Source organism: Callorhinus ursinus, unplaced genomic scaffold (assembly GCF_003265705.2).
Source record: "Callorhinus ursinus isolate GAN/ISIS: 27379988/994484 unplaced genomic scaffold, GSC_fseal_2.0 scaffold2, whole genome shotgun sequence".
NCBI classification, from domain to species: domain Eukaryota; kingdom Metazoa; phylum Chordata; class Mammalia; order Carnivora; family Otariidae; genus Callorhinus; species Callorhinus ursinus.
The window spans coordinates 6,192,911-6,217,527 of NW_027397064.1; the positions used below are offsets into that span (position 1 = coordinate 6,192,911).

Below are 24,617 nucleotides of genomic sequence, written 5' to 3' on the forward strand. Positions count from 1 at the left end.
CATGTATCACTAGTTCAGTCCTTTTTATTGCTGAGTACCAGTCCATGATATGGATGTACCATGGTTTGTCTGACCATGTACCTGTGGAAGGATATCTGGGTTGTTTCCAGTTTGGGGCCGTTACGAATAAAGCTGCTATGAAAATGTGTGTGCAAGTTTCTGTGTGAACCATAAGTTTTTATTTCTCTGGGAAAAATGCCCAGGAATGCAATTACCAGGTTGCATGGTGGTTGTGTTTAGTTTTTTAAAGAAACTGTCAAAGTGTTTGCAGAGTAGCTATGCCATTTTACATTTCCACCGGCAGTGTGAGAAGGATCTGCTTTCTCCGCGTCCTCACCAGCATTTGGTACTGCTTGAGCTTTTCACCAACTTTGCTTTTTCCTTTTATTTTAGTCATTCTGACAGGCGTGTACTGGGATTGCACTGTGGACTTAACCTGCATTTTCTAATGGCTAATCATGTTAAACATCTTTTTATCTGTTTATTTGCCATCTGTGTATCCTCTTCAAGAACATGTCATGTGTCCATTTTCTAACTGCACCGCTTTCCTATTATTGAGCATTAAGGGTTCTTTACGTATTATAGATACTAGTCCTTTGTGGGATATGTGGTTTGCAAATATTTTCTCCCAGGCTAGCTTGTCTTTTTATCCTCTTAACAGGGTCTTTCACAGACAAAAGGTTTTAAGCTGAATTTATCCATCTTTCCTTACATGGGCTGTGCTTTTAGTGTCTAGCGTAAGAACTCTTTTACCTAGCCTATATCACATAAGTAGTATTTTATGCTCTTTTATTTTATTTATTTAACTTGAGAGAGAAACAGAACTAGTGGTGGGGAGGGGCAGAGGGAAAGAGAGAGAAACGGACTCCCCACTGAGCAGGGAGACTGATGCGGGGCTCAATCCCAGGACCCTGGGATCATGACCTGAGCCGAAGGCAGATGCTTAACCAACTGAGCCACCCAGGTGCCCCTTTTATGCTCTTTTCTATATAAGTTTTACAGTTCTATATTTTATATTTAAGTTCATGATCCATTTTGAGTTAATTTTTGCATAGGCATGAGGTTTAGATCAAGGTTCATTTATTTGCCCATGTACCCCCAATTCCTCCAACACCATTTGTTGAAAAGGCTATTCTTCCTCCACTGAATTGCTTTTGCTCCTTGTCAAATATTAATTTGGCATATTGTATGGCTCTAATTCTGGGTTTTCTATTGTTTCATTAATCTATGTGCCTAGCTCTTCTAGTTTTTTGTACATACTCTTTACCAAGTTGATATTCTTCTCTTTTCCTAGCCTGCTGAAGAGTTTTTAGTATATGTGTGTGTTGGGACTTTTTCCAAATGCCTCTTCTGTAATAAATGATAGGATATGATTTCTTATTTTTTATTCTGTTGATATGACAGATTACATGTATTGATTTTTCTAATAGTTATACTGAGATATAATTCACATACTATAAAATCTACCCTTTTAAAATGTACAACTCAATCTCTGTGCAGTTGGCAGTACCAATGAGGTTTATCCAAAGTGTAATTACTGCTAGCTGAAAAATAATTTTTTGAATGTATGAATCAGAGGTTTTCAGTATCTGTAAAGAGTTTTGTAATCTTTTCCGTGACCTAATTCTATCTTCATCACGCAAAACAGAAACTCCATACCCATTAAGAGTCATTCCATGTTTCCCCTTCCCTGTAGCCCCTAGCAACCACTAACTGACTTTCTTATCATATGCTACATGGTCTTTTATGTCTGGCGTCTTTCATCTGGCATAACGTTTTCAAGGTTCATCCATGCCGTGGCATGTATCATTACTTTATTCCCTTTTATGGCTAAATAATATTCCACTGTATGGATATACCACATATTGTTTATCTGTTTATCAGTTGATGGACATTTGGATTGTTCCCATTTTTTGGCTAATTATAAGTAATGTAGCTTTAAACTTTTGTGTACAAATTTTTGTGTGGATATGTTTTCAATTTTCTAGGAGTCAAATTACTGGGTCATATACTCTGCATTTAATGCTTTAAGAAAACTTCCAAAATGTTTTCCAAACTGGCTTTGTTGTGTGGTGCACACACATTTAAGGTCACTATGTCTTCTTGGTGGAATGATCCTTTTAACATTATGTCCCTCTTTCTCTCTAGTAATCTTCTTTGCCCTGAAGTCTATTTTATCTGATAATAATATCATCACTGTTGCTTTTTTAAAATTATATTTGTATGGCCTATCGTTTTCCATCCTTTTGCTTTAAACCCACCTGTGTCACTGTATTCAAAATGAGTTTGTTTGAAAATCTAATTACTGGATCATGCTTTTTACCTATCCCCCAATCTCTGCCTTTAAATTGGTGTATTTAGGCAATTTACATTAAGGGCAATTATTAATATGTTAGGGGTTAAGCTGCCATTTTTACACTTTGTTTTCTGTTTGTTTCCTTTTTTTCTCATTACGTTTCTTTTCTTGTAGGTTGAATGAACATTTATGCTTTTGATTCTATCTTGATTGTTTATAAAGTTACCACTTTGTATAGTCTTCCTAGTGGTTGCTCTAGGTACCACCCTGTAAGTAATTTATACAGTCTACTATCAACTTTTTACTACTTCAAGTGAGGTATAGAAACCTGAATTCCACTTAGGTTCCTTTACCCTCTCTACATTCTCAATATTTTTCCACATACACTGATCACCACATTATTGTTATAACTTTGGTTTCAACCACCAAATATGATTCAAGAAACTCACAAGTATAGTTCATGATATTTGCTCCCAGTTGTACCCATTCTCATATTCTTCTTTCCATTCTGAAATTCCATGCCATCCTATGTTATCATTTCCTTTCTGTTTAGAGAATTTTCTTTAGTCATGCTTTCAGGGTATGTTGGCTAGAAGCAAATTCTCTTAGCTTTCCTTTGAGAATGTTATTTCCTCTTCATTTCCAAAGGATATGTTTGCTGGAAACAGAATTAATGGTTGACATTACTTTTCTTTCAGTACTTGAAAAATCTGCCACTTTCTCCTGGTCTCCATGGTTTCAAGTGAGAAACGATTATCATTTGAGTTGGTGTTTTCCTAAAAGTAATGCATCATTTCACTCTGCTTCAAAGATTTCTTTCTTTGCATTCGGTTTTTAAAAAGTAGGAGTTTAAATGATATGTCTCGGCATCAGTTCCTTTGGGTTTGTACTGTTTGGGGTTGTGATACTGTGATTTTATATATAAAATAATTTACATATAGAAATTTATAAATGATTTATAATTTATAATAAGAAATATGTATTTGGTCTTCATCCCTGTTTCTGATATAGTGCTCCTAAAACTCTTGGAATTTCCTAAATGATTAAGAGCAATACGGTGTTTTTTGATATTCAAGACAAATCCCTTTCAATCACACCTGAGTCTATGCTAATGAGATAACTTTTAGAAAGCATTTAAGTATGGGGGCTGGCTGTCAGAGGAATCAACCATGGGATCAAAGGGCTGGAACTTTCAGCCCCACTCCCTAACCTCAGAGAAGGGGAGAGAGAAGCTAGAGATTGAGTTCATTCACCAATGGCCACTGATTTAATCAATCATGACCATGTATGAAGCCTCCATAAAAACCCAAAAGGATAGGGTTATAGAGTTTCCAGGTTGGTGTACTTGTGGGGGTCCTGGGAAGGTGGCATGTCCAGAGAGAGCCTGGAAGCTCCATGCCACCTTTCCACATACCTTGCCCCATGTATCTCTTTCATCTAGATGTGCCTGAGTTCTATTCTTTTACAAGAAACCAGTAATCTAGTAAGCAAGCTGTTTTCCTGAGTTCTGTGAACTACACTTTTCAAATTAATCAAACCTGAGGAGGGGAGGGCTAGGAATACTCAACTTATAGCCTGTTGGCCAGAGCACAAGTAACGACCTGGACTTGTGATTGGCATCTGAAGTTGGAGGGGGCAGTCTTGTGGGACTGAGACCTTAACCTATGGGATCTGACACTACCTCTAGGTTGTCAGTCTCAGAACTGAGTTCCACTGTAGGACACCCACCTGATGCTCAGAACTGCTTAAGGTGTTGAAAACCCACACCTCTGGTATCAGAAGTGAAGTAGTTCTTTACAGGAGTCGGCTCAGCTTACTGAAGGGCTGATCTTGGGCCAAATTTGGGAAGTTATCAGCCATTACTTCTTTGAATACATTTCCAGTCCCATTCGCTCTCTCTTCTCTTTCTGGAACTCCAGTGATACAAATGTTGGCTCTTTTGTTATTACTGCATAAATCCTTCTTGCTCAAACTAGGTAAATTCTATTGATCTGTCTTCAAGTTCATTAATTCTAATTCTATTCTACAATCTCTAAATTACTATTGAGCTCTGGATAGTTTTTGTTTTATTTTGTTTTTGGCGATAGTACTTCTTTTTTTTATTTAATTTTATTGTGTTATGTTAGTCACCATACATCGTTAGTTTTTGAGGTAGTGATCCATGATTCATTGTTTTCGTATAATTTCTTACTTTGATATTTTCCATGTGTTTTTTTTTAGGGGCGCCTGGGTGGCTCAGTTGGTTAACCATGTGTTTTTTTTTTTAATTTCTTTGTTGAGATTTTCTATTTTTTTCATTTGTTTCAAGAGAATTCATTTTTATTTATTTTCACAAAGCTTGCTTTAAAATCCTTATCAGATAATTGCAACATCTGATTCATTTTGGTATTGATATCAGGTATATTTTTTCTCATTCAAATTGTGGTTTTTCCTGGTTCTTGGTATGACGAGTGCATCTCAGTTCTACTGTAGACATTTTGGGTACTATATTAGGAGACTCTGGATCCTATATAGTTTTTTGTGGGTTTTTGTTTTTGTTTTGTAAGCAGTCTCCTACTGAGGTGTAGCTCAAGGGCCAGATAAATGTGCATGTTCAGCTTCCTACTGAATCCCACTGCTACCAACCCAGCAAAAATGACATACAGACTCACAATGCCTCCTTTCAGGCCTCCCTTCAGCGCTGTTGACATCTCCCTGGTGAAACGGGGGCACCAATTCACCCTGTCTCACTGATTCCAAGTGTGGGTGTAAACTAAGCTCCAGGCTAAGCCCACTGCCACCAGGAAAAGGAAAAGCTAAAATCTGGTATGTCTTGTCATTACAGTTTGGGGGTAGAAGCTCAACTCCCTGTTGACACTAGGAGTGGGGAGTAGGTGAGTGCCAGCGACCCCTGGCTCCCAACCCCCTTGGTTTATGGTGGCAGGAAGTACAGGTTTGGTTCCCACTGGTTTCCAATGACACCATCAGGGCTGTGGTAACTAGCCCTGACCCGTCACATCTCTTTGCTGCCAGGTAGGAATGAAGGCTCCTCTTATCTCTGGGACTTGCTGACACTAGTCTCATGGGACAACTGGAACACTGCCTACTTTCGCTGGATGGGGGACAGAAGCTCAGCTCCACTCTCAGCCCTGCCAGTACTACCCAAGCAGGGGAATCAGAACACAATCTGCTTCCACTGGATGAGGAACAGAGTCTGCTCCTCACTTGGCTCCACAGACACTATCCCCAAAGGGAAACTGGCACATGCCTCCTTCCAGTGAGAGGAGGAAGGAAGAACCACTCCTCACTTGGTTCCACTGACAATACCCTAGCAAGGGCATGAGAGCACCACCAACACTTTCTGCTGGGCAGGCGATGGAAGACTAGCCCTGCTCAGATCTCACACCTCCCAAAGTGGAGTCAGAGTATCACCTGCATGTGGCAGACAAGATGGAAAAATCTCTTGGAGATCTTTTTTCCTGTGCCTTTTGGTCATTCCAGGTGGTGCCTTCTACAGCACCATGTCTGGGCTATATGGGTGGCAATGAGGAAAACCAGGGGAACCGCTGGCATGTTCCTCAAGTCCTGAGACCCCTGAGCAGTCCGCCTTCTCTTTTCCATCTTTCTCAATCTTCCTATGCTTGTTTGTTGGGTTATGTCCACGTTTTTAGTAAGAAGGAGGGCCCAGGAAGCATGGGCCCACTCTATCTTTGTCAGAAGTAGAAGTTGTGCCTCATTTTATTAGAGCAATTTTAACATTTTATTCTTTAAGATGCTTTCGTACCCAATTTTCACATTACACAGCAACCTCTTTGAAGGCACTAGACTGTGTTTTGTCAACATTCATTTTCCCAGGAATACCAAAAAGAAAGAGGAATGAATCCAAGCACTTGCTTAGAAACACGTTATAGTCAACCAATATTCTGCAAACTCCTAGCTCTGCAAACATATTCTGCAAACCCCTAAACAAAACTTTAACTTTTTCCTTTTTCTCCCTCCTTTTATCCTATACACATGTATTTACACATATAATTTATTAAATACCAAGTACTGAGTTAGACTCGAGAAATAGAAAGACAAGACCTAACCCTTGTTCTTGAGGGCTTTGCCATCCATCAGGATAGAGTCATGCACAGGGAGGTTAGAGGACAGTATGGCAAGTGCTACGAAATAGGTGTGAACAAACAGGGAAGGGAAAGGAGAGTGGGGCGTGACTAATTCTTCCAAAGTGAGATGGCAAAGGCAGTTAAGATGGGCCTTGGAAAACAGATGAAGGGCAGGGCATGGGCAAGACACAGAGCTATGAGAGAATAAAATGGTCTGGGGAAAGATGAAGGGCTGAATCAGGACAGAATATGGTGGAGAAGCTAAGAAACTTATTTCCCTCTTTTTCTATTGTCAATAAAGTTGGTAATTTCATTTTTTCACTTGCACTGATATGAGTATCAAGCTACCCAGCATTTCTTGGTCTTAAGAATGATTTGCCCAGGGCGCCTGGGTGGCTCAGTTGGTTAAGCGACTGCCTTCGGCTCAGGTCATGATCCTGGAGTCCCGGGATCGAGTCCCACATCGGGCTCCCTGCTCAGCAGGGAGTCTGCTTCTCCCTCTGACCCTCTTCCCCCTCGTGCTCTCTGGCTCTCATTCTCTCTCTCTCAAATAAATAAATAAAATCTTTAAAAAAAAAAAAAAAAGAATGATTTGCCCAGCGGTGCCTGGGTGGCTCAGTTGGTTAAGCAACTGCCTTCGGCTCAGGTCATGATCCCAGGGTCCTGGGATCGAGCCCCGCATCAGGCTCCCTGCTCAGCTGGGAGTCTGCTTCTCCCTGTCCCGCTGCCTCTCTCCCTGCGTATTCTCTCTCTCTGACAAATAAATGAATAAAATCTTAAAAAAAAATTTGATTTGCCCATCCCATTATTTACTTCTCATGGATCTCATTTTCAATCCTGTCTTCCTTGCCCACTCTCCGTTATCTTCAATGGGAGGTTGTTTTTTTCCCAAAACTTTCTGCTGGAAGTTGTCTTCTTTTATTTCCAGCCCAGGCATTAAAAAGCTAAGGGATGTGAGAGATCAGCAGGACTGACAGAGTAGAGACCTCTGAAAAGCCACTGCTCCATATAAGCATTAGGACCCATTAATGTTTGTTATTGTCTATTGTAATTTCATAAACAGTGAATTGGGATTTACATGAAGGGAATACTATTGCCAGTCGTTTCAAATGACAATGACAGCTTCCTTTTTTAATGCAGAACAATTTAATCTTGCTCCATTCCAGGTAAGGAAAGAAGGGACTCCCTTGGCAATGAAGAGGTGAGATTCAAAGCACAATCCTTGGATTTTCTCTGTGGCCCACAGGGAGGCATGGTCAACATATCTGTCAGATAAATGTGGCAGATGGTCACCAATGGAACACCATCTCTTTCAAATGCAAGGATGAGATGACTCTGAATAACTCTAAGAGAACATCTCAAACAGAGTCACACTCCATCAAAGCTAGTACGTTTTGAAATATTTAGTTGAAAAATTTCAATGTGTAGTCTAAGGAGCACTAGGTCCATGAGATGATCCAAGAGAAAAAGTTCTAAGAAATATTAACCCACTGTTTTCTAAAAATATTTGGCCATAGAACCCTTTTATTCCATGACACTCTGTTAAAATCTCAAAGGATGTATGATCTACCAACACCTTTTGCAAAATCCTAACCTGATCAAATAATCAATTTTACAAAGGATGAAAGTGCTCTCTCTCTCTCTCTCCATCTCCCCAAATTTAATTTGCCGAAGGTCACCCCACTAGTTCCCAGGAAAGCTAGGACTAACTTCCAGTACTCCTTCTATGCTGCCACACTCCCTTACCAGAGGAACCTTTTCTAAATGGCAATTTAATCATACTGGACTTCCTGATAAACAGCAAGATCATTAGTCATTTAACGTTAGTTATGTTTGAAAGCTTGCCCACAAAAGGGTTGACCTGAAAGAGGTTAGTATTATATGTCTCTCCTTTCAAGCAGCTATTTCAAGGTTGGTTTTACCTGGAGTAAAAGTAAATTTCTGTCTGTTTGGAACAGTTCCATCTTGAAGATATTTCAATATTTCTTGCCACAGCACCCTTTCTGTGCTCGGTATTTTTAGCTCACTGTTTTCTATTTTGGCAGCCGAGAAGCTGCAGTTTGTAATTTTACCTCCAGCTTCATATTTCTTCTTAAAAGTGAATACAATGTCCTGTTTATAATAATAAAATCACTAGTTGGCAGAACGACATTAAATGGAAAAAAAAAAAAAAGAGAAAGCAATTGGAAAATTTAGAGCAAGCAATTTTAAGTGCCAAGTTTCACATTTGTAATGGTCCAGTGGAGGTCACTGGGCATCCTTTTTATTGAGGGGATAATGAAGAAATAGATATCCACAAGTTCTCCTGTGAAAAACTATAGACACCACTTCCACTTCAAGGAAGCTCATATTTTACTAAAAAGTGATGTGATCCAAACTTCCACAATATTACTAACTATAGGAAAAATATAAAAATCAGTTTAGTGTGGTATTTTCCCCCTCCAATATTTAGGTTTTCATTTTCCACTTTAATTGAGCTTTTAAGCTTTGGTTTCCTATTCCAGTTTAGCAACAAAGGAAACAAAATAATAAGAATGAAATTAGAAATAATTGGAGCCAGTCTCAGAAACAACCTTGGGGTTTTTTGGGCTTCTGGTGCAACCCCCTTTAAGCAGTTTCCTTGGATACATTCTCTTCCTGATCTCCAAAGGCTTGAAGTATTGGTGTTGCTTGCTCTTTGCTTTCCTTTAACCTCAGATGCCCTGCTAAAGAGAGCTGCAGGTCTAGGCCATGCAAACAGGGATTCTCCAGAGACTGGAGGGGAAGGTCCAGAAAAATGGTGCTTGCGATCAGAAGGGCCAGATCACCCCTACGAGTTCACACCAGTCTTCCTTCTTGAAAATTGCTAACCAACCATTTTTCTTTTCAAAATAAACACTATTTCTCTCAACTTCAGTTTGCAAAATATTACCCCAATTCCACTGGACTAAAAAACTGGAATTTTACTGACATAATTGGATTATGAGGTTTAAAGATTGATGGAACTTTTCTGTTCCAAATATAATTGTTCAAATACCAAACCTAAACGGGTATGTAGAAGTCCTTACGTAGCTAGAGCCAGAGTAAGGCTGCAGGTTCCATGGCAGGGTGGCCGAGCAGAAGGGGTCAAGAAGCTATCAAAACCACAGGAGTTGTGAGCCCTGGTATAGAAAGATCTGGGAGTCTTAGGGGAATGTGTCATCTATTCTGCAGCCACAGCCTATCACTAAATGAAGACTACTTTAGTCACTCCAGTTCCCTCTGCGCTTGCTCATTTTTCAGATTTCGGTTCAAGCACCAATGCCCTTGGCAGTTGGTTCACACTGATATTATAGCACTTGCCATACTTTGCTGTAATTTGTCGGAGTGTAAATCTGTCTCCCTGAGAAAGAGTAAAGTCCTATAGAACAAGAACTGGGCCTTTCTTGTCTCTGTATTTCCAGTAACTAACTTAGAACTTGGCATATATTACATATACACATATAAAAAGAATATATGTAAGTAGACGTATATAGGAAAGACAGGAAGAGGAAAAAGACATAGCTTTCACTTAGGAGTTTACAGAATATGTATTAATTTAGTCATAGCACATGTTTTTTAGTGGGTGCTGGGACTCATTCTGAATTCTTGTGACATTCCTCGGAAAATTAATATTGATAAAAACCTCTTTGAAGGCACTGCATCTCTGAGCAGAAGAAATCATAGTGCTACAAATGCTTGTACCAAGTAACTCTCCCCTCTGGCACAATCCCATCCAATTACTGAATCCCCACTGTCCCTGGATGGTATTCAATTAATATCTGTTGGCTGAAAAACTGAGGGAATCTATTGTAAGAACAAGAGAAGGAAAAGGTAATCAGATCAAAAGACTTCCAGCATACCACAGACTTATCTTTATGATTATCTTTTATTGTAAAAATTAAGACGCTAACTGATTACATACATAAATACATGAAGAATTAATCCTGGTGCCCTCCTAAGGTATGTGGGTCAGGAGATAAGTGAAGTGTCCAAATGAAGGACTCGGTGTTCCAGAACACAAAGGCAATGACATTGGCATGCTCAGTACTTCCTGTGCTTTCAGCCAACTGTCATCAATGGGTATCTATCTGCTCATGCCCCGTACATGGATTTATGGAAATTACCTAGTTTCAGCTAAGCTAATCCTTACAAAATAGGCAAGTGGCTAAAAAAGATTATTACAAAGATCCACAGACTGAAGATAATACTAAACTAATAATACTAATTCTACTAATAGCAGGAAAATGGCAAAGTTGATATTTCTTCTGCCCCTAATATAAATTCATCACCAGTCACATGTATGATTTCAAAACAATGACTGTCAATCATATGCTACCTAGCAGATCCTTAGAAAAAAACAAAAACACTTAATCTGCTCCTTCAAGGTAAAGGTGACACTTTAACAATAAGAAAAAAAAGTTACTGACTTTTGGGCACAATAAAACAAGAAACTCAAGTTTTGAAGACAAAATTTTTAAAAAGGAAGTTTGAAATATTATAAATTTGGAGACCTAAAACGATCTAAGTATAAAATTGCACTACTGCAAAACTACTCATATCTATACACTTAAAAACATTCAGAATTTTCTAACTAGTGTTTAAAGATGCCAACTGAAGACTAACCAAAGACTATGAACCCATTTTTTAAAAATCTAAAAATGTAGCACCTTTCAATTAGTTCACAAGAACTAACTGACATCATGAAAGATGAAAATTTATTAGCTGGACTGTATTTTCAAATATAATCAGTGAATAGGACTAAAAAATGCGTATTATGATTTAGTAAGTTCAATTCACTTCTTCTGAGGTATCTTTTTCAGTTATGATAACCATTAAATCTAAAACTAAGTATCAAAATACACAGAACTTGTAATCAGACCTTTGTGTTTCTAAATCACAGGTTGTGAAAGCAAAAATTAGAAAAAAAAAGAAAAAAAAGAATTTCAATCATACTGCTCTCACCAAAAGTAAAATTATGAATAAGACCAGTTTTCTATACCTTTCTAAAGGAAAATATCTTCAATAGTTATTTCCACTTTTATGTATATTTACAATGTACATAGTAAATTAGCAAAGTAGTAAATATGTTTGTGATTGTAAAATAAAGACATATATGTTATTGGGAATGCATGTTCAAAAAAGTTTAGAGATGACTACTTTAGGTATCAGGAAGCATTTGAAAGATTTTAAGCTAAAGGAGTAAAAGCAATCAGATTTGAATTTTAGAAACATAGTCCTAGAGATAATAGGCAAGGAGAAAGTGCTGGGAGGTTAAGGTGGTTTAAAAAAAATCTGATACTATGCTCATAGCAGTATACTGTAGCTCATCCCGTAAGCTTCCTGTATCTGTGGATCCCTGCACAGGACACATAGGCATATTTTAACAGAGGTCTTCTGCAGAGCAAGGCCTCCTGTTCTGTGGCCTAACTCAGAGGCAACTGGGGCCAAAGAAAAAGGCAACGTGGATCCACCAGAGGGGAACTGAGAACACGCTGGGCTGGCTGACTGTTGAAGTGCCTTACTATTTATCTGCAGGCTAGGAATCAGGCTAGAAAAAATTGAGCACCTCTCTTTTCTGACAGTCCCATTTATAATTTTTAAAAGACATAAAAGTTATTTTAAAAAATAATTTGAAAAATAGAGCAATTTATAAAATGAAGTAAACTACTGCCTCCCTACCTCCTACTACCCTACCAAGTCCACAGATGAAAATCGCCGTCGACAGTTTGATGTATTTCCTTCCAGACCTTTTTCTATGCATATATATTTTTATATGTACCTATATATGTATGCATGGGTATATACATTTGGATAGTATTTTTATATTCTCTGGCTTTGTTAAAAATAGGCTCATATTCACACTGTTTTGAAACTTGTTTCTTTTACTTGGCAACATATGATAGCCGTCCCTTTAGGACAGTCCACATGGATCTAGTCCCTGGTTGGCAGCTGCAGGGAATACAAGCTTGCTGGTATGACATAGGTTATTTAACCATCCCTTTGCCGGGGTGCCTGGGCTGAGTGTCGGATGTTTGGTGTAGGCGCAGGTCATGATCGCAGGGTCATGGGATTGAGTCCTGCATTGGGCTCTGCACTCAGCAGGGAGTCTGCTTGAGACTCTCCCTTTTCCCTTTCCACACCTGTGTGCCCTCCCCCCCCAAATAAATAAATCTTAAAAAAAAAATAACCATTCCAGGGACACCTGGCTGGCTCAATCAGTTAAGCGCCTGCCTTCGGCTCAGGTCGTGGTCCCAGGGTCCTGGGATCGAGTCCCGCACCGGGCTCCTTGCTCAGGGAGGAGCCTGCTTCTCCTTCAGCCTGCCGCTCCCCCTGCTTGTGCTCTCTCTCTCTGACAAATAAATTAATAAAATCTTTTTAAAAATGTAGAATGAAATCTAGGTTTGTGTTATTAAAAAAAAAAATAACCATTCCTTTGTTGAGGGACGTTAGCAGTGTCACTTTTACAACAGAGAAGCAATGAACATTCTTGTACATCTATCCTTATACGCTTTGAGTAGGATGGATTCCTGGAAGCCAAGTTTTGGGGTGAAAGGGTAGGTACGTTTCAAATGTTGATAGTTACTGTGGAATGGCTACACTGACTTAAACTTCAAACAATGAAGTTCAGCCAATTATTCTTACTAGATTTTTTTTTTTAATAGATTCCTAGGTTTAGGGAAAGACCTTAGAAAACGAGCCCTTCAATTTGTATACGAGAAAACGACAGTTCCGAGAGAGTGAGGTTTGGGTCCAAGATCCCAAACCCCTGATGAGATCACTGACCAGTAGGAGTTGCATGAGTGGTGGTTACTGCTGAAAGCCAGGACGGTAGCTTGAGTTAAGTGACTTCAAATATAAACATGTGTTCCATCAGAGCTACTAACAAGTAGGAAAGGGGACTGTCATCTCCTTTTCCTTGTCTACCCTTGGCAAGAAAAGAAAAAAAAGGCAGTAAATTCCTAAAAGTTACCATAGCAAGAGGGAGCAGAGAAGGGGGATTCTCAAACTTAGGTGGAGTAATGGGCAACGAGAGCGAAGGTATTGTAAGTGCAGCTTCATGAAGTAAGCGAGTGTGGCGGAAAAGACTCTGACATGGGATGACCTTAGCAGAAAACCTTCCACAGCCTCAGTGGGTTGTATGAAAAGTTTCTTGGTTCTAAATATCTCCATGTGGCATCCAAAATGAATGCCAGTACTGAAACCAAATTCTGAAGAGAAATATCAGAAAAGAACTAACATCCCACAATGAAGAAACATCTTCAAAGAAGATGTTGTTATAAAAATACCACAAAAGTACTTTCCAACAAATTCCAGACCTAAAAGTAAAGCTTTAAAATGAAGCTCCAAGCACAGAAGCTTTGAATCCTTTGCTCTGTGCCCGAAGAGGCCCATTTAAAGGAAGGTACTTCTGACCAGATAACATTGTCGTTGATTTGATCAGACCTACAGGGCATAACAATGAGAAAAAAAGATGGCAACTGTATCTTTTGAAATTAGAATGGTCTAGAACAGACATGAGCACGCTTCTTCTATAAAGGGCCAGAGAGCCCGTTGCAGGCCATATGGTCTCTGTTGCAATTATTCAACCCTAATGTAGTGCAAAAAGATAGCCATAAACAAAATATAACCAAATAAGCATGGCTGTGTTCCAATACAACTTAATGGATACTGAAATTTGAATTTCATATAATTTTCATGAAAGATTATTTTTGTTTTGATTTTTTTTCAATCAGTTAAAAATACAAAAACCATGCTTAGCTCATAGGCTATACATAAATAGGCAGTGGGCTAGATTTACCTTGTGGGCCATAATTTGCCAACCTCTAGTACAGAGCACTTAATTCTCAACTGAACTGAATTTGAATGTTGGTAGAAAGATGGAAATATCTGAGCCCCGTCCCTAAGAAAGTGAAGTTAGAAGACAGAAGGGTAGAAACATGTTATTCTTAAAGAGTTTCAGATATTTACCTTAAATCTCTTCTCTTGCTGAATTCCTCTGGTGGGATTGTCCAGGGCAGACCTTGAGGGAGACAGTCTAGAACTTCCGAAGAGAAATCAGAGAAATCCACACCATACTCTGTTAGTATTCCTTCTGTTTCAGGCTCAATTTCACCAGCCTGCCCAAGACTCTTAGCCAGCTGCCTGTGAACAGAACAGAGAGGAACAAGCATGTTAGTGAATACATGGATCATAGGCATCCGTTTCCTCTCTAAAAGTGAGGGTAGTAGGAAAATCTTCAAAACCTCCTGCCCTTCCCCCAGCAAGAACACCATCACCAGTAAATGGGGGGCCAAGCAGAAGAAACAAGGATACTCTTGCCCTGTTAAATCCCTAACTACAGTATAATTTTAACGTTCTTCAGGAATTCTGATGTGGGGAGTTGGGCCAGATGGCCTTTCTTGGGCTTCTTGCAATTGTTTTTCATGAAAAAGTCAAATTGATACTGTTAAAAGCTTTTGTCAATTCCTTCTCTTGCAAACACCTTTAGAGACAATTCTGATTAGCCCAGTTTGCTGTTAAATCATTAGTTTCACAGCGCCTATACCTTGAGTCATGCTCACTAGATTAGATCTGATACTTACATTTTTTTCACAATTCTAATTATTACCTTAATATTTTATCTGAACACACTACTAATATATTTTCACTGTAAGAAGTTAGAAAATAGGGGCGCCTGGGTGGCTCAGTTGTTAAGCGTCTGCCTTTGGCTCAGGTCATGATCCCAGGGTCCTGGGATCGAGCCCCACATCGGGCTCCCCTGCTCAGCAGGAAGCCTGCTTCTCCCTCCCCCACTCCCCCTGCTTGTGTTCCCTCTCTCGTTGTGTCTCTCTCTGTCAAATAAATAAAATCTTTAAAAAAAAAAAAAAGAGAAGTTAGAAAATACAAAAATGCATCAAGAAGAAAATTAAAATTATCTGCAATCTGGTCACTCAGCAAACTACCACTCACATTTTGGGGTGTTGGTCCAGTAAAAGTAAGATCGCATTTAATGGAATAGTTCTGATGCTATGGGTAGGGTTCCACCTTTTGGAAGGCAAATATTACTCTTCATCTATGGGTCATCTATAAATACACCAAAATTGATAGCGCTTAATTCTCGTTTAGTACTGGCATGCCACATTCAGGCCGTAAGTCTAAGTTATGTGTTGAATACAGATAGTCAATAGGAAGTATGATATTCTTCCTGCAAGGGGTTTAGCTCTGGCATTAGGGCTTTCTCTGGAGCCATTCAATTTCTTTGAGGATTGTTTCCTACGTAAGGGTAGATGCCTGGGCTAAGCCAAGAGAAACCAGCCAATAGCTGACACATACACCTGCCTACCTGCATAAGTTCCATAGCCTGTGGGTTGCCTGTGGGCTCCACACATACAACACGGGCTCAGACCAGTGTCATTTCCCCAGAAAGCATATCAAAAAGCCAAAAGCAGCAAAAATACGAGGGGAAAAAATACAGAAAGCTATCAGGAAGATCTATAAATATTTGGAAATTAAACAACCAGTGGGCTAAATGAGAAAAAGAGAATCAGAAAATATTTCGAATTGAATAAAACACAATATATCAATATTTGTGAGAAGCAGCTAAAGCATTGCTTTGAGGGAAATTCTGCTTTAAGTAAATGTAATGCTCATATTAGAAAAGAAGAAATGTCTCATATTAGTGATCTAAAGCTTCTATCTTAAAAAATTGAAAAAAGAAAAGCAAATTAGATCCCGGGTAAGCAGAAGGAAGAAAAAAATAAATAAGAATCAAGGGATGTATATCATATGATCTCACTGATATGAGGAATTTTTAATCTCAGGAAACAAACTGAGGGTTGCTGGAGTGGTGGGGGGTGGGCGGGATGGGGTGGCTGGGTGATAGACATTGGGGAGGGTATGTGCTATGGTGAGCGCTGTGAATTATGTAAGACTGATGAATCACAGACCTGTACCTCTGAAACAAATATTATATGTTAAAAAAAAAAAGAAGACAGTAGGAGGGGAAAAATGAAGGGGGGGAATTCGGAGGGGGAGACCAACCATGAGAGACTACGGACTCTGAGAAACAAACTGAGGGTTCGAGAGGGGAGGCGGGTGGAAGGATGTGTTAGCTGGTGATGGGTATTAAGGAGTCACGTTCTGCATGGAGCACTGGGTATTATATGCAAACAATGAATCATGGAACACATCAAATAAATAAATAAATAAATAGAAAAAAAGAATCAAGGGGCAGAAAATGAACAATAAGGAAAACCAATAAAATCAAAAGCTGGCTCATTTGGTTAAGCGACTGCCTTCGGCTCAGGTCATGATCCTGGAGTCCCGGGATCAAGTCCCACGTCAGGCTCCCTGCTCAGCGGGGAGTCTGCTTCTCCCTCTGACCCTCCTCCCTCTCGTGCTCTCTCTCTCTCATTCTCTCTCTCAAATAAACAAAAATCTTAAAGAAAAAAAAGAGAATAAAACAGAAAAGTTTCTAGTGAGGCTAATCAAGAAAAATAAGGAAAGACCCAAATTACCAATATCAGGAATGAGAGAGGAAACATCATTATAGACCCTACAAGCATTAAAAGGATAATAAGGGAATTATAAGTGACTTTAATTCAACATCTTGGATGAAATGGATAAATTCCCTAAAAGATACAAACTGCCTAAGATTATTCAAGCCAAACCCAATACCTAAATATTCCTGTATCTATTTAAAACACTGAATTCATAGTTTAAAAACCTTCCCACAAAGAAAACTCCAGGCCCAGATAGTTTCACTGGTAAACGCTACCAAGTATTTAAAAAAAGAATTAATACCAATTATATACAAATTCTTTCCGAATATAGAAGAGGATGGAACACTTTCCAACTAATCTTATGAAGCCAGCATTACCTTGATACCAAAATCAGACAAAGGATTCATGAGATCAATATTCCTCATGAACACATTCTTAAAATTCTTATGCAATATTAACACATAGAATTCACCCTTGAACAATATGGGGTTGAACTGTGTGGGTTCACTTATATACAGATTTTTAAAAATACAGTACAGTAATATAAATGTATTTTCCCTTATGATTTTCTTAATAACATTTTCTTTTCTCTAGCTTACTTTGTTCTAGGAATAGAGTATACACATAACATACAAAGGGTCAACTGTATATAAAAAGGATAATACATCATGACCAAGATTTAAAGATCTGTCCAACATTCAAAAACCAATCAATAAAATTCATTGTATTAGCAAACGAGAAAAACATTCAATCATTTTGACAGATGCAGAAAAGCAGTGGACAAATTCAACATCCATTCATGATCATAACTCTCAACAAATGAGTAATGAACAGGGAACCTTCAGCTTGATTAATGGCACCCAGGAAAACCCTAGAGCTAATACCAAAACTTAGTGGAGAAACACCAAGTGCTTTTCTCCAGACCAGGAAGAAGACAAGGGTGTTAACTCTCACCAACACTATTGAACATTATGGTGAACGCCATAAAGCAACTAAAAAACTAACCAGAGTTAGTTTCTTTTTTTTTTTTTAATTTATAGTAGAGATTTATTTGAAGAAATATTACAACATACAAAAACTACATAAAGTCTTAATTTCCACTCATACAGTGGTAGATTTGATATAACGCATAATAAAAAACTTTTAAAATCCAGAATGCACAAAGTACTGCACAGTTTGATCACTAAGTCATTAGTTGATAAGCAAACCTCACAGAGCAGCTTCATGTCAGCCAAGGCCACAAACACCGTGAACGACACATTTGAACTGACAGATTGACATGTTAAAAATACAACATCAGTGCATGTTGGGGATCCCTGGTGCCAGAAACAAGGGCGATGGGAGGGCAAAACAAGTCCTTAGTAGTTTCCTCCTCTTTGATTTTAACCGAGGCACTCTCTCGAGCTTTGGCTAACATACAGCACTTGATCTCCAAGCCAATGGCTTTGGCCAGTGGCGGCAGCAGAGTGTTCTCCACCTGTTGGGGCTTATCTAGGATGTTGCCAAACAGCCGGTAGGGGTCCAGGAAGCCCTGGGAGCGGGCGCACTCGGAGAGCAGGACGCGGCCCTGCTTGCCCATGGGCTCAGGGCTGGTGACGGTGGTGCTGAAGAAGCCATCCCACTCCAGCCATCCGTAGAGGCCGGCCCAGTGGTTGTGCTGGTTTCCAGTGGGGGGCAAGCACCAGGGGATGAGCGTGTTGAATTGTCTAGCCATAGAGCCACAGGCTTTGCCCACTTCCACCCAGGAGCAGACCCCGCGGAGGGCCCTAGTGCTGCTGCAACACAGGAGCATATTAAAAAAGACTTCTACATTGCATGTCAGTGGGCCAAAGGACTACAACTTCCATGACAGAAGTGACTAGCCTCCTACATAATGCCAGGCGTTTAGAGAACACTCCTCTCACTCTATGAAAACCAGTAGCCAGCACGCTGTATATGACTTAGACTCTGCCTCAACTCATGACTTTGAACGTGGAGAGAATGCTACGCAGACAAAGAGGCGCTCAGGATTCATTCGTGGCAGCTAGAGTGGTTTCTAGTGATGGCAGTGGTGGCAACAGGGTCCAGTGGCAATGCTGATCTGTCAGAGCAGTGTACGAGCCGTTGGCATTGTGGCCAATCTAATCCTGATAAAAGATGATGGCTGGATTTCTTGTCCTTGCTTCTCCAGATCTGCCTTGGTTCCTGCCTACAACTTTTAAACATTCAAGACTCTTAACTGTTTCTGTGAGCCCTTCAATATCCTTCTGATAAACTCCTTTTCCAACCAGAGTTAGTTTCTTTTATTTGCAATCAAGAAGTTATACACAGGGGGCTCCTGGCTGGCTCAGCTGATAGGGGATGCAACTCTTGATTTCAGGGTTGTGAGTTTAAGCCCCATGTTGGGTGCAGAGCTTACTTAAAAAAAAAAAAAAAAAAAAAAAAGTCTAGACAGTTTAAAGACTCAAGTGTCATTAATTTTCAAAATGATCATTATTTTTGAAATGACTACATTATTACCTGTGTTCACTAGAATGAAGTTTCCACTGAGGATTTAAGGAACCTGTTGTTACTGCCTCTGAAGTCTAAAGGATATTTTGGAAATAAATCAGACCCGAGTTGCTTCCAACCCATCTATTATTCTCATAGCTTCCTGAGGTTCTGTTTCCTATATTCATCTCCTAATACTTATGTCTTTAACTGTCTGGGTTCTTGGTTGCAAGCACAAGAAACTAACTGGTTGGGAAAGGAATTTATTGAAAAGATATCAAAGAGCTCACAGAAAGTGAGAGGCCTGGAGAACCCGAAAACGGGATGGAAAAAAAAGAATTACACGCTCAGCCTCTAAATTCCTGATTCCAGGCTAAACTGAAAACTGAGGGACTTCTTATATGCATCAAATGCGTATTTTGACTCTCTTGCAGCTGCCAGGATAAGCTGGGGGGGGGGGGAATAAAATTTAAAGAGCAATAAATCATCACATCGTTGAATTCAGGGTCTCACTAAATCTCTTATGTGTAAAGTTGGGGTACTAATCAGGAAAAATAAGACTCAGGGAACCAGACTCTCTTTCTACACACACACACACACACACACACACACACACACACACACACACACACTGTTATATAGGAGGATGCAGAAAGGTCTGAGGACCCTGGATACCTAGTTCCAACTGACTTTTCACTGTCATGAATCATAAGTGGACTATATAGGGTTATATCCATTCTAAGGGTGGTCTCTGAAAAGACAGTAGAGCAGAAACGTCCTCCCTGCAAGCAGAACTTCAAGCAATATATCCATGGTCTACTTTGGCTGAAGAAACATGGCCTGATGGGCAGTTGCTACGAGTTTAGCCAGATGGATAGGAACCTGAAAGAAGGAAGATTGGAGTACTGATGACAAGAATGTCTGGGGAAGAGACATGTGCATGAAATAGGCCTACTGAAGTGAGCCCAGAGTATGACTATTTGTGTCCTGTGAGAATGCTCAGCAAAAGACTTCCACTGTGGAGGTAGGATGATTTGTCGGGAAAATGTCAACCAACCTCCCTTCCCAACCACTGCAGTGCTTGCTCACTGGTAATAAGAACAAAGTACAAGGTAGCAGGAAATTAGCTCCATGGCATGAACTTCCTCTTACTAATAATGACCTGTCTACCACACCTGCAGGATGCCAGTTTGCCAGGAGAAGCAACCAGCTTTGAGCCTCTGATTCAGAACCGTAGCAGGAGGACCCACCAATTACCTGATAGCAGACTGAATTTGCTGAGCTCTTCCATGATGCAGAGGGCAGTTATTTCTCTCCATTGAAAGAAACATTAATTCTGGGTTTGGGTTTGTTACCTTCATTTGCTCCACCCTCCTTGCTTATAGAAACACAATCCATAGATTTACCAAATTATCTTTTAAGCTATTATGTTATATTACTCAACACTGTAACTGAGGATTTCATCTTATAGAAGTAGCAAAGCACACTGAATTCACTGATTAGAATGGTGTAACAGTGTACTAATGAACTAAATTGGGAGGCAACACCTTATGAGGTTGGAGGGCTCTCCCCTAGGATACAAAGTTGCTCTTAGTATCCTAAAGCCAAGCACACCGCCTGGGAACCAAGAGTGCAAGGGAGGAGCTGGGCCTTTCAATATCATGGTTAAGACCCACTCACAATAATACTCACCTCTACAACTGAGAGATTTTAATATCTCTGGAGATATAAGTCATGATTCTTCTGAATTGGAAGCTAAGACTCCAAGAATCCCAAATGATATAAATCAAGGCACAAAGTAGACTACCCATTTCCTGAAAAAAACATATTTGCAATTCAAGCCAGCTGGGGGATGACTCAGAAGTAAAAGATTCAAGAATGGTAAGTAATAATATAGAGAGATTAATCGTAGATTATGTTGAGACAAGAAATTGCCAATATATTTGACCATTTTTTTACCTGTAAAACACAATTTCATATGATTGTACCCTCCAGTATTTAAAAATCACATAAAATACTTAATTATACATAAAATCAGACAGCATACATAGTTTCTGGGAGAAGTATAAACAATGATGTAGATCACATAGAGGTTTTAGAGGATGAAACTAGCATGAAAAAAACATATTTTTCTACGTGGTGATAGCATCATACCAGTCTTTGTGAGGTAGACTTAAAACAGTGGCCACCCTACTCTTACCTGGTGACATCAGAGTGGCCAAAAATGATTATCTTCTGCCTGAAGCAGAAAAGGGCCTAAACATTTTAACAAAAGGCATTTTATAATATCCAACTTTTTAAAATAGAATACTAAAATCTGGGAAGACCTCATTATTTAAACATGGGAAGGCGACATCCCAGGCATTCTATTAAACAAGAAAATACTGCATGTTAAAAGGAAGAAGGAAAAGAAATTACAGAAGGATAAAACATACTGTGTAAGTATGTGGCCACAGAAATGACTATCGTGACCAAAGATCTTCATAAGAATATATCACCACTATAAGGGAAGAACTCAAAGTAAAGATGCAGGGGCATAATAAAAAAATTAATTTCACAAAAGGAAATAAAAACTACTGCTTCAGACCTAGGAAATACGTAGAAAAAAATAAATCCACTACAAAAATGAAGGTCATACAGGAGGTAACTAATGAAAAACTGACTCTAAAAAAATAAGGTTCATCAAGATATAGCTTGACAGAAGTTGAGAAAAATTAAATTGAAAGGTACAAAGAATTTTTAAGAGATTATAGAGAAAAAAGACAGATGTGAAAGGCAGATGAAAGAGATCCAACATTAGCATAACTGGTATTCCTGAAGGAACTAGATACATGAAATAGAAAACATTTGGAAGATATTAAGACAACTTTCCTGAAATAAAAGAAATTTTACACATAGAAAGGGCATATATGCCATGTCTCAGGAAATCTAATACAGAAAAACATCACTGAAACATAGTCTAGTGACGTTACTGGATTTTGAAGATGAAGATTTCTAAGTGCCAGAACTCAAGGAATATAGTTTTCATAAACCTTTTTCTGAAAAACTACTAGATGAAGAACTATGGCCTACCAGAGATGGAGAAATTTCTCCAAAGACGACGACTAGCGCTGAGTACCGAATCTACCTCTGTGGGGCAGGGAAGGTGAAAAGGAAGGATGACAAAAGTAAGCAGCTGAAGATGGATCTAATACTAACTGTCTGAACAAGTCATATCAGCATTGGACCTTCACTGAAATTTAATGAAAAAATTTCTTTTATTTTATTGGTGCTTTTTGTTCTGGCAAAAATCTTCACTAGGCTATATTTTGAATCCAAAGAACCTTGATTTGTTTACTAAAATTATAATATGGCTCATAAAGACAAAATTATATTTTGGTTATGACTTCCAAATGTCATCAATGACTCCAAGTTTCTATTAGTAGTAATTAACATTTATTTTACTAAGTTCCAGATAACATTTCTCAAGTACCTTATTTAAATAAATTTATTATAGATTTTCCTTGGAGATATAATTGAGAGCAGCATAGCCTGGAGAGCCTGCAGGAGACAAAGCTCGAACAGGTCAGCATGCTGAAAGAGCTCATGCCTTTTGGGCTTTCGATGTCCCAGAAAGACTCTTATGCTGTCTATTAACTGGTAGATCCTGCCATTACCTTCAAAACCAGAATGTCCTGGGATCTAAACAAAAGCACAACCTACTAGGGAACAGACTCATACATTGTCTGTCTTACATAAGGGTTTGCTTTCATTTTTTAATTTTGGTGTAAGTTTTACTTAAAATGAATACTGAAAGTAACTTTCTCTTTCACACGTTATAGTTCTACTATTATAGCTTTCTAAGTTTCTGTCTTCTCGCCATTCTCTTAAAAGATGGTAACAGCTGCTTTTGGACAACTATGATTCAATGTCGCATCAAAATGTCTGGCTGATTCTCTTAAAAACCACACTTCAGCCTACTCTGCATTAAAATATGTCCTTCAAAAATAACTTTGAAGCTCATAGACAAGACATCCTAAGGAGACATGACAACAAGTAAATGTATCGGTATCCTGGGCCAGAAAAAGGACATTCAATTTTTAAAAATAAAGGATTTCTGAATAAAAGTATGGACCTCGGTTAATAATGTTTAAAATTCATTAAACACTAAAGTTAGTGAGTTAAAGTTAATAACATTAAAGTTCATTAATTGTAACAAATGTACCACACTGATATGTTAATGATAGGGGAAACTAGGTCCAGGGGTATAGAAGAAATCTCTGTACAATCTTAATAATTTTCCTATAAATCTAACACTGTTCTAAAAATAAAGTTTATTTTTAAAAACGGACACAAAGAAGTAAAAGAAGTAACCTAGATTTTAATAACAGGTAAATGACAAACTAAATCGTGGCATTTTTGTTCAATTGTTTATTATGCACTTTAGAAAATTTTGAAAATGTAGCAGCATAAAAATGACTGACATAAAACAAAAAAATGAAATGTTCAAAGGTATAATTTAACTATGTAAAAACATTTATGAAAAGATTGAAGGGGAAGAGCTAAAAAATGGTGTTAATTATTATGAGTGATTTTTTCTCATTTTCTAAACTTCCTTTAATATTGTAATATTTTTTAATTAAAAAATATAGAAACATTTACTATAATCTAATAAAAACCTGTGATGCCCTGTACTGGTTGCCCACCCTACATTTATTCCCCCTCTTCATCCTTTCTAACAGAAACCTAATCTTTTTCATATGGGGGACTCATTTTCAACTCCAGAGGCAGATCTTCATTATTCTAATAAAATCAGGGAATGGTTCCCCCGGAGACTGTGATCAGTATCATGGCTGGTAGACAGGCTTTTCCCCTTCCTTGCTTGATGTGATCAAGAAGGCATGTAGTTTGGCCATAGTGGCAGCCGTCTTCACTACCATAGAGAATCTACTGTTAGATCACTGAAGACAGCAAAGGGCCAACATCCTCAAGTCACTGAGCCCTGTAGCCTGTACAACCTCCGGATTCCCACTTACGTAAAATAATATGTTCCCTTACTATTTAAATCACTTTGGGTCAGGGTTTTCCATCACTGGTGCTAAAAGCATCCTAAGTAATATAAAATACTTTAAAATATCTTCCGTGAGAAGCAAACTTCTTTCCTGTCCTTCACTCTGCAACAAAAAATGTAACACTCTTATTACCAAAAATAAAATCTCAGGACTGCTCACATCATGTATCTTGCAGGTATTCACTACATATTGACAAGGTACTATTGGTTCTAGAGCATAGAAATATTATAAGTAG

At 38.8% G+C, this 24,617-nt stretch overlaps 1 protein-coding gene across 8 annotated transcripts in view; it reads right to left on the reverse strand.

The window, feature by feature from the left end:
- DIS3L2 (DIS3 like 3'-5' exoribonuclease 2) overlaps positions 1 to 24,617 on the reverse strand; it is a 346,332-nt gene that overhangs the window by 153,236 nt on the left and 168,479 nt on the right. For all 8 annotated transcript variants that reach the window (XM_073877261.1, XM_025889524.2, XM_025889509.2 and 5 more), the window contains exon 9: positions 14,350 to 14,523. In XM_073877261.1, the coding sequence (XP_073733362.1) occupies positions 14,350 to 14,523 (174 nt within the window). The remainder of the gene's footprint in view (positions 1 to 14,349; positions 14,524 to 24,617) is intronic.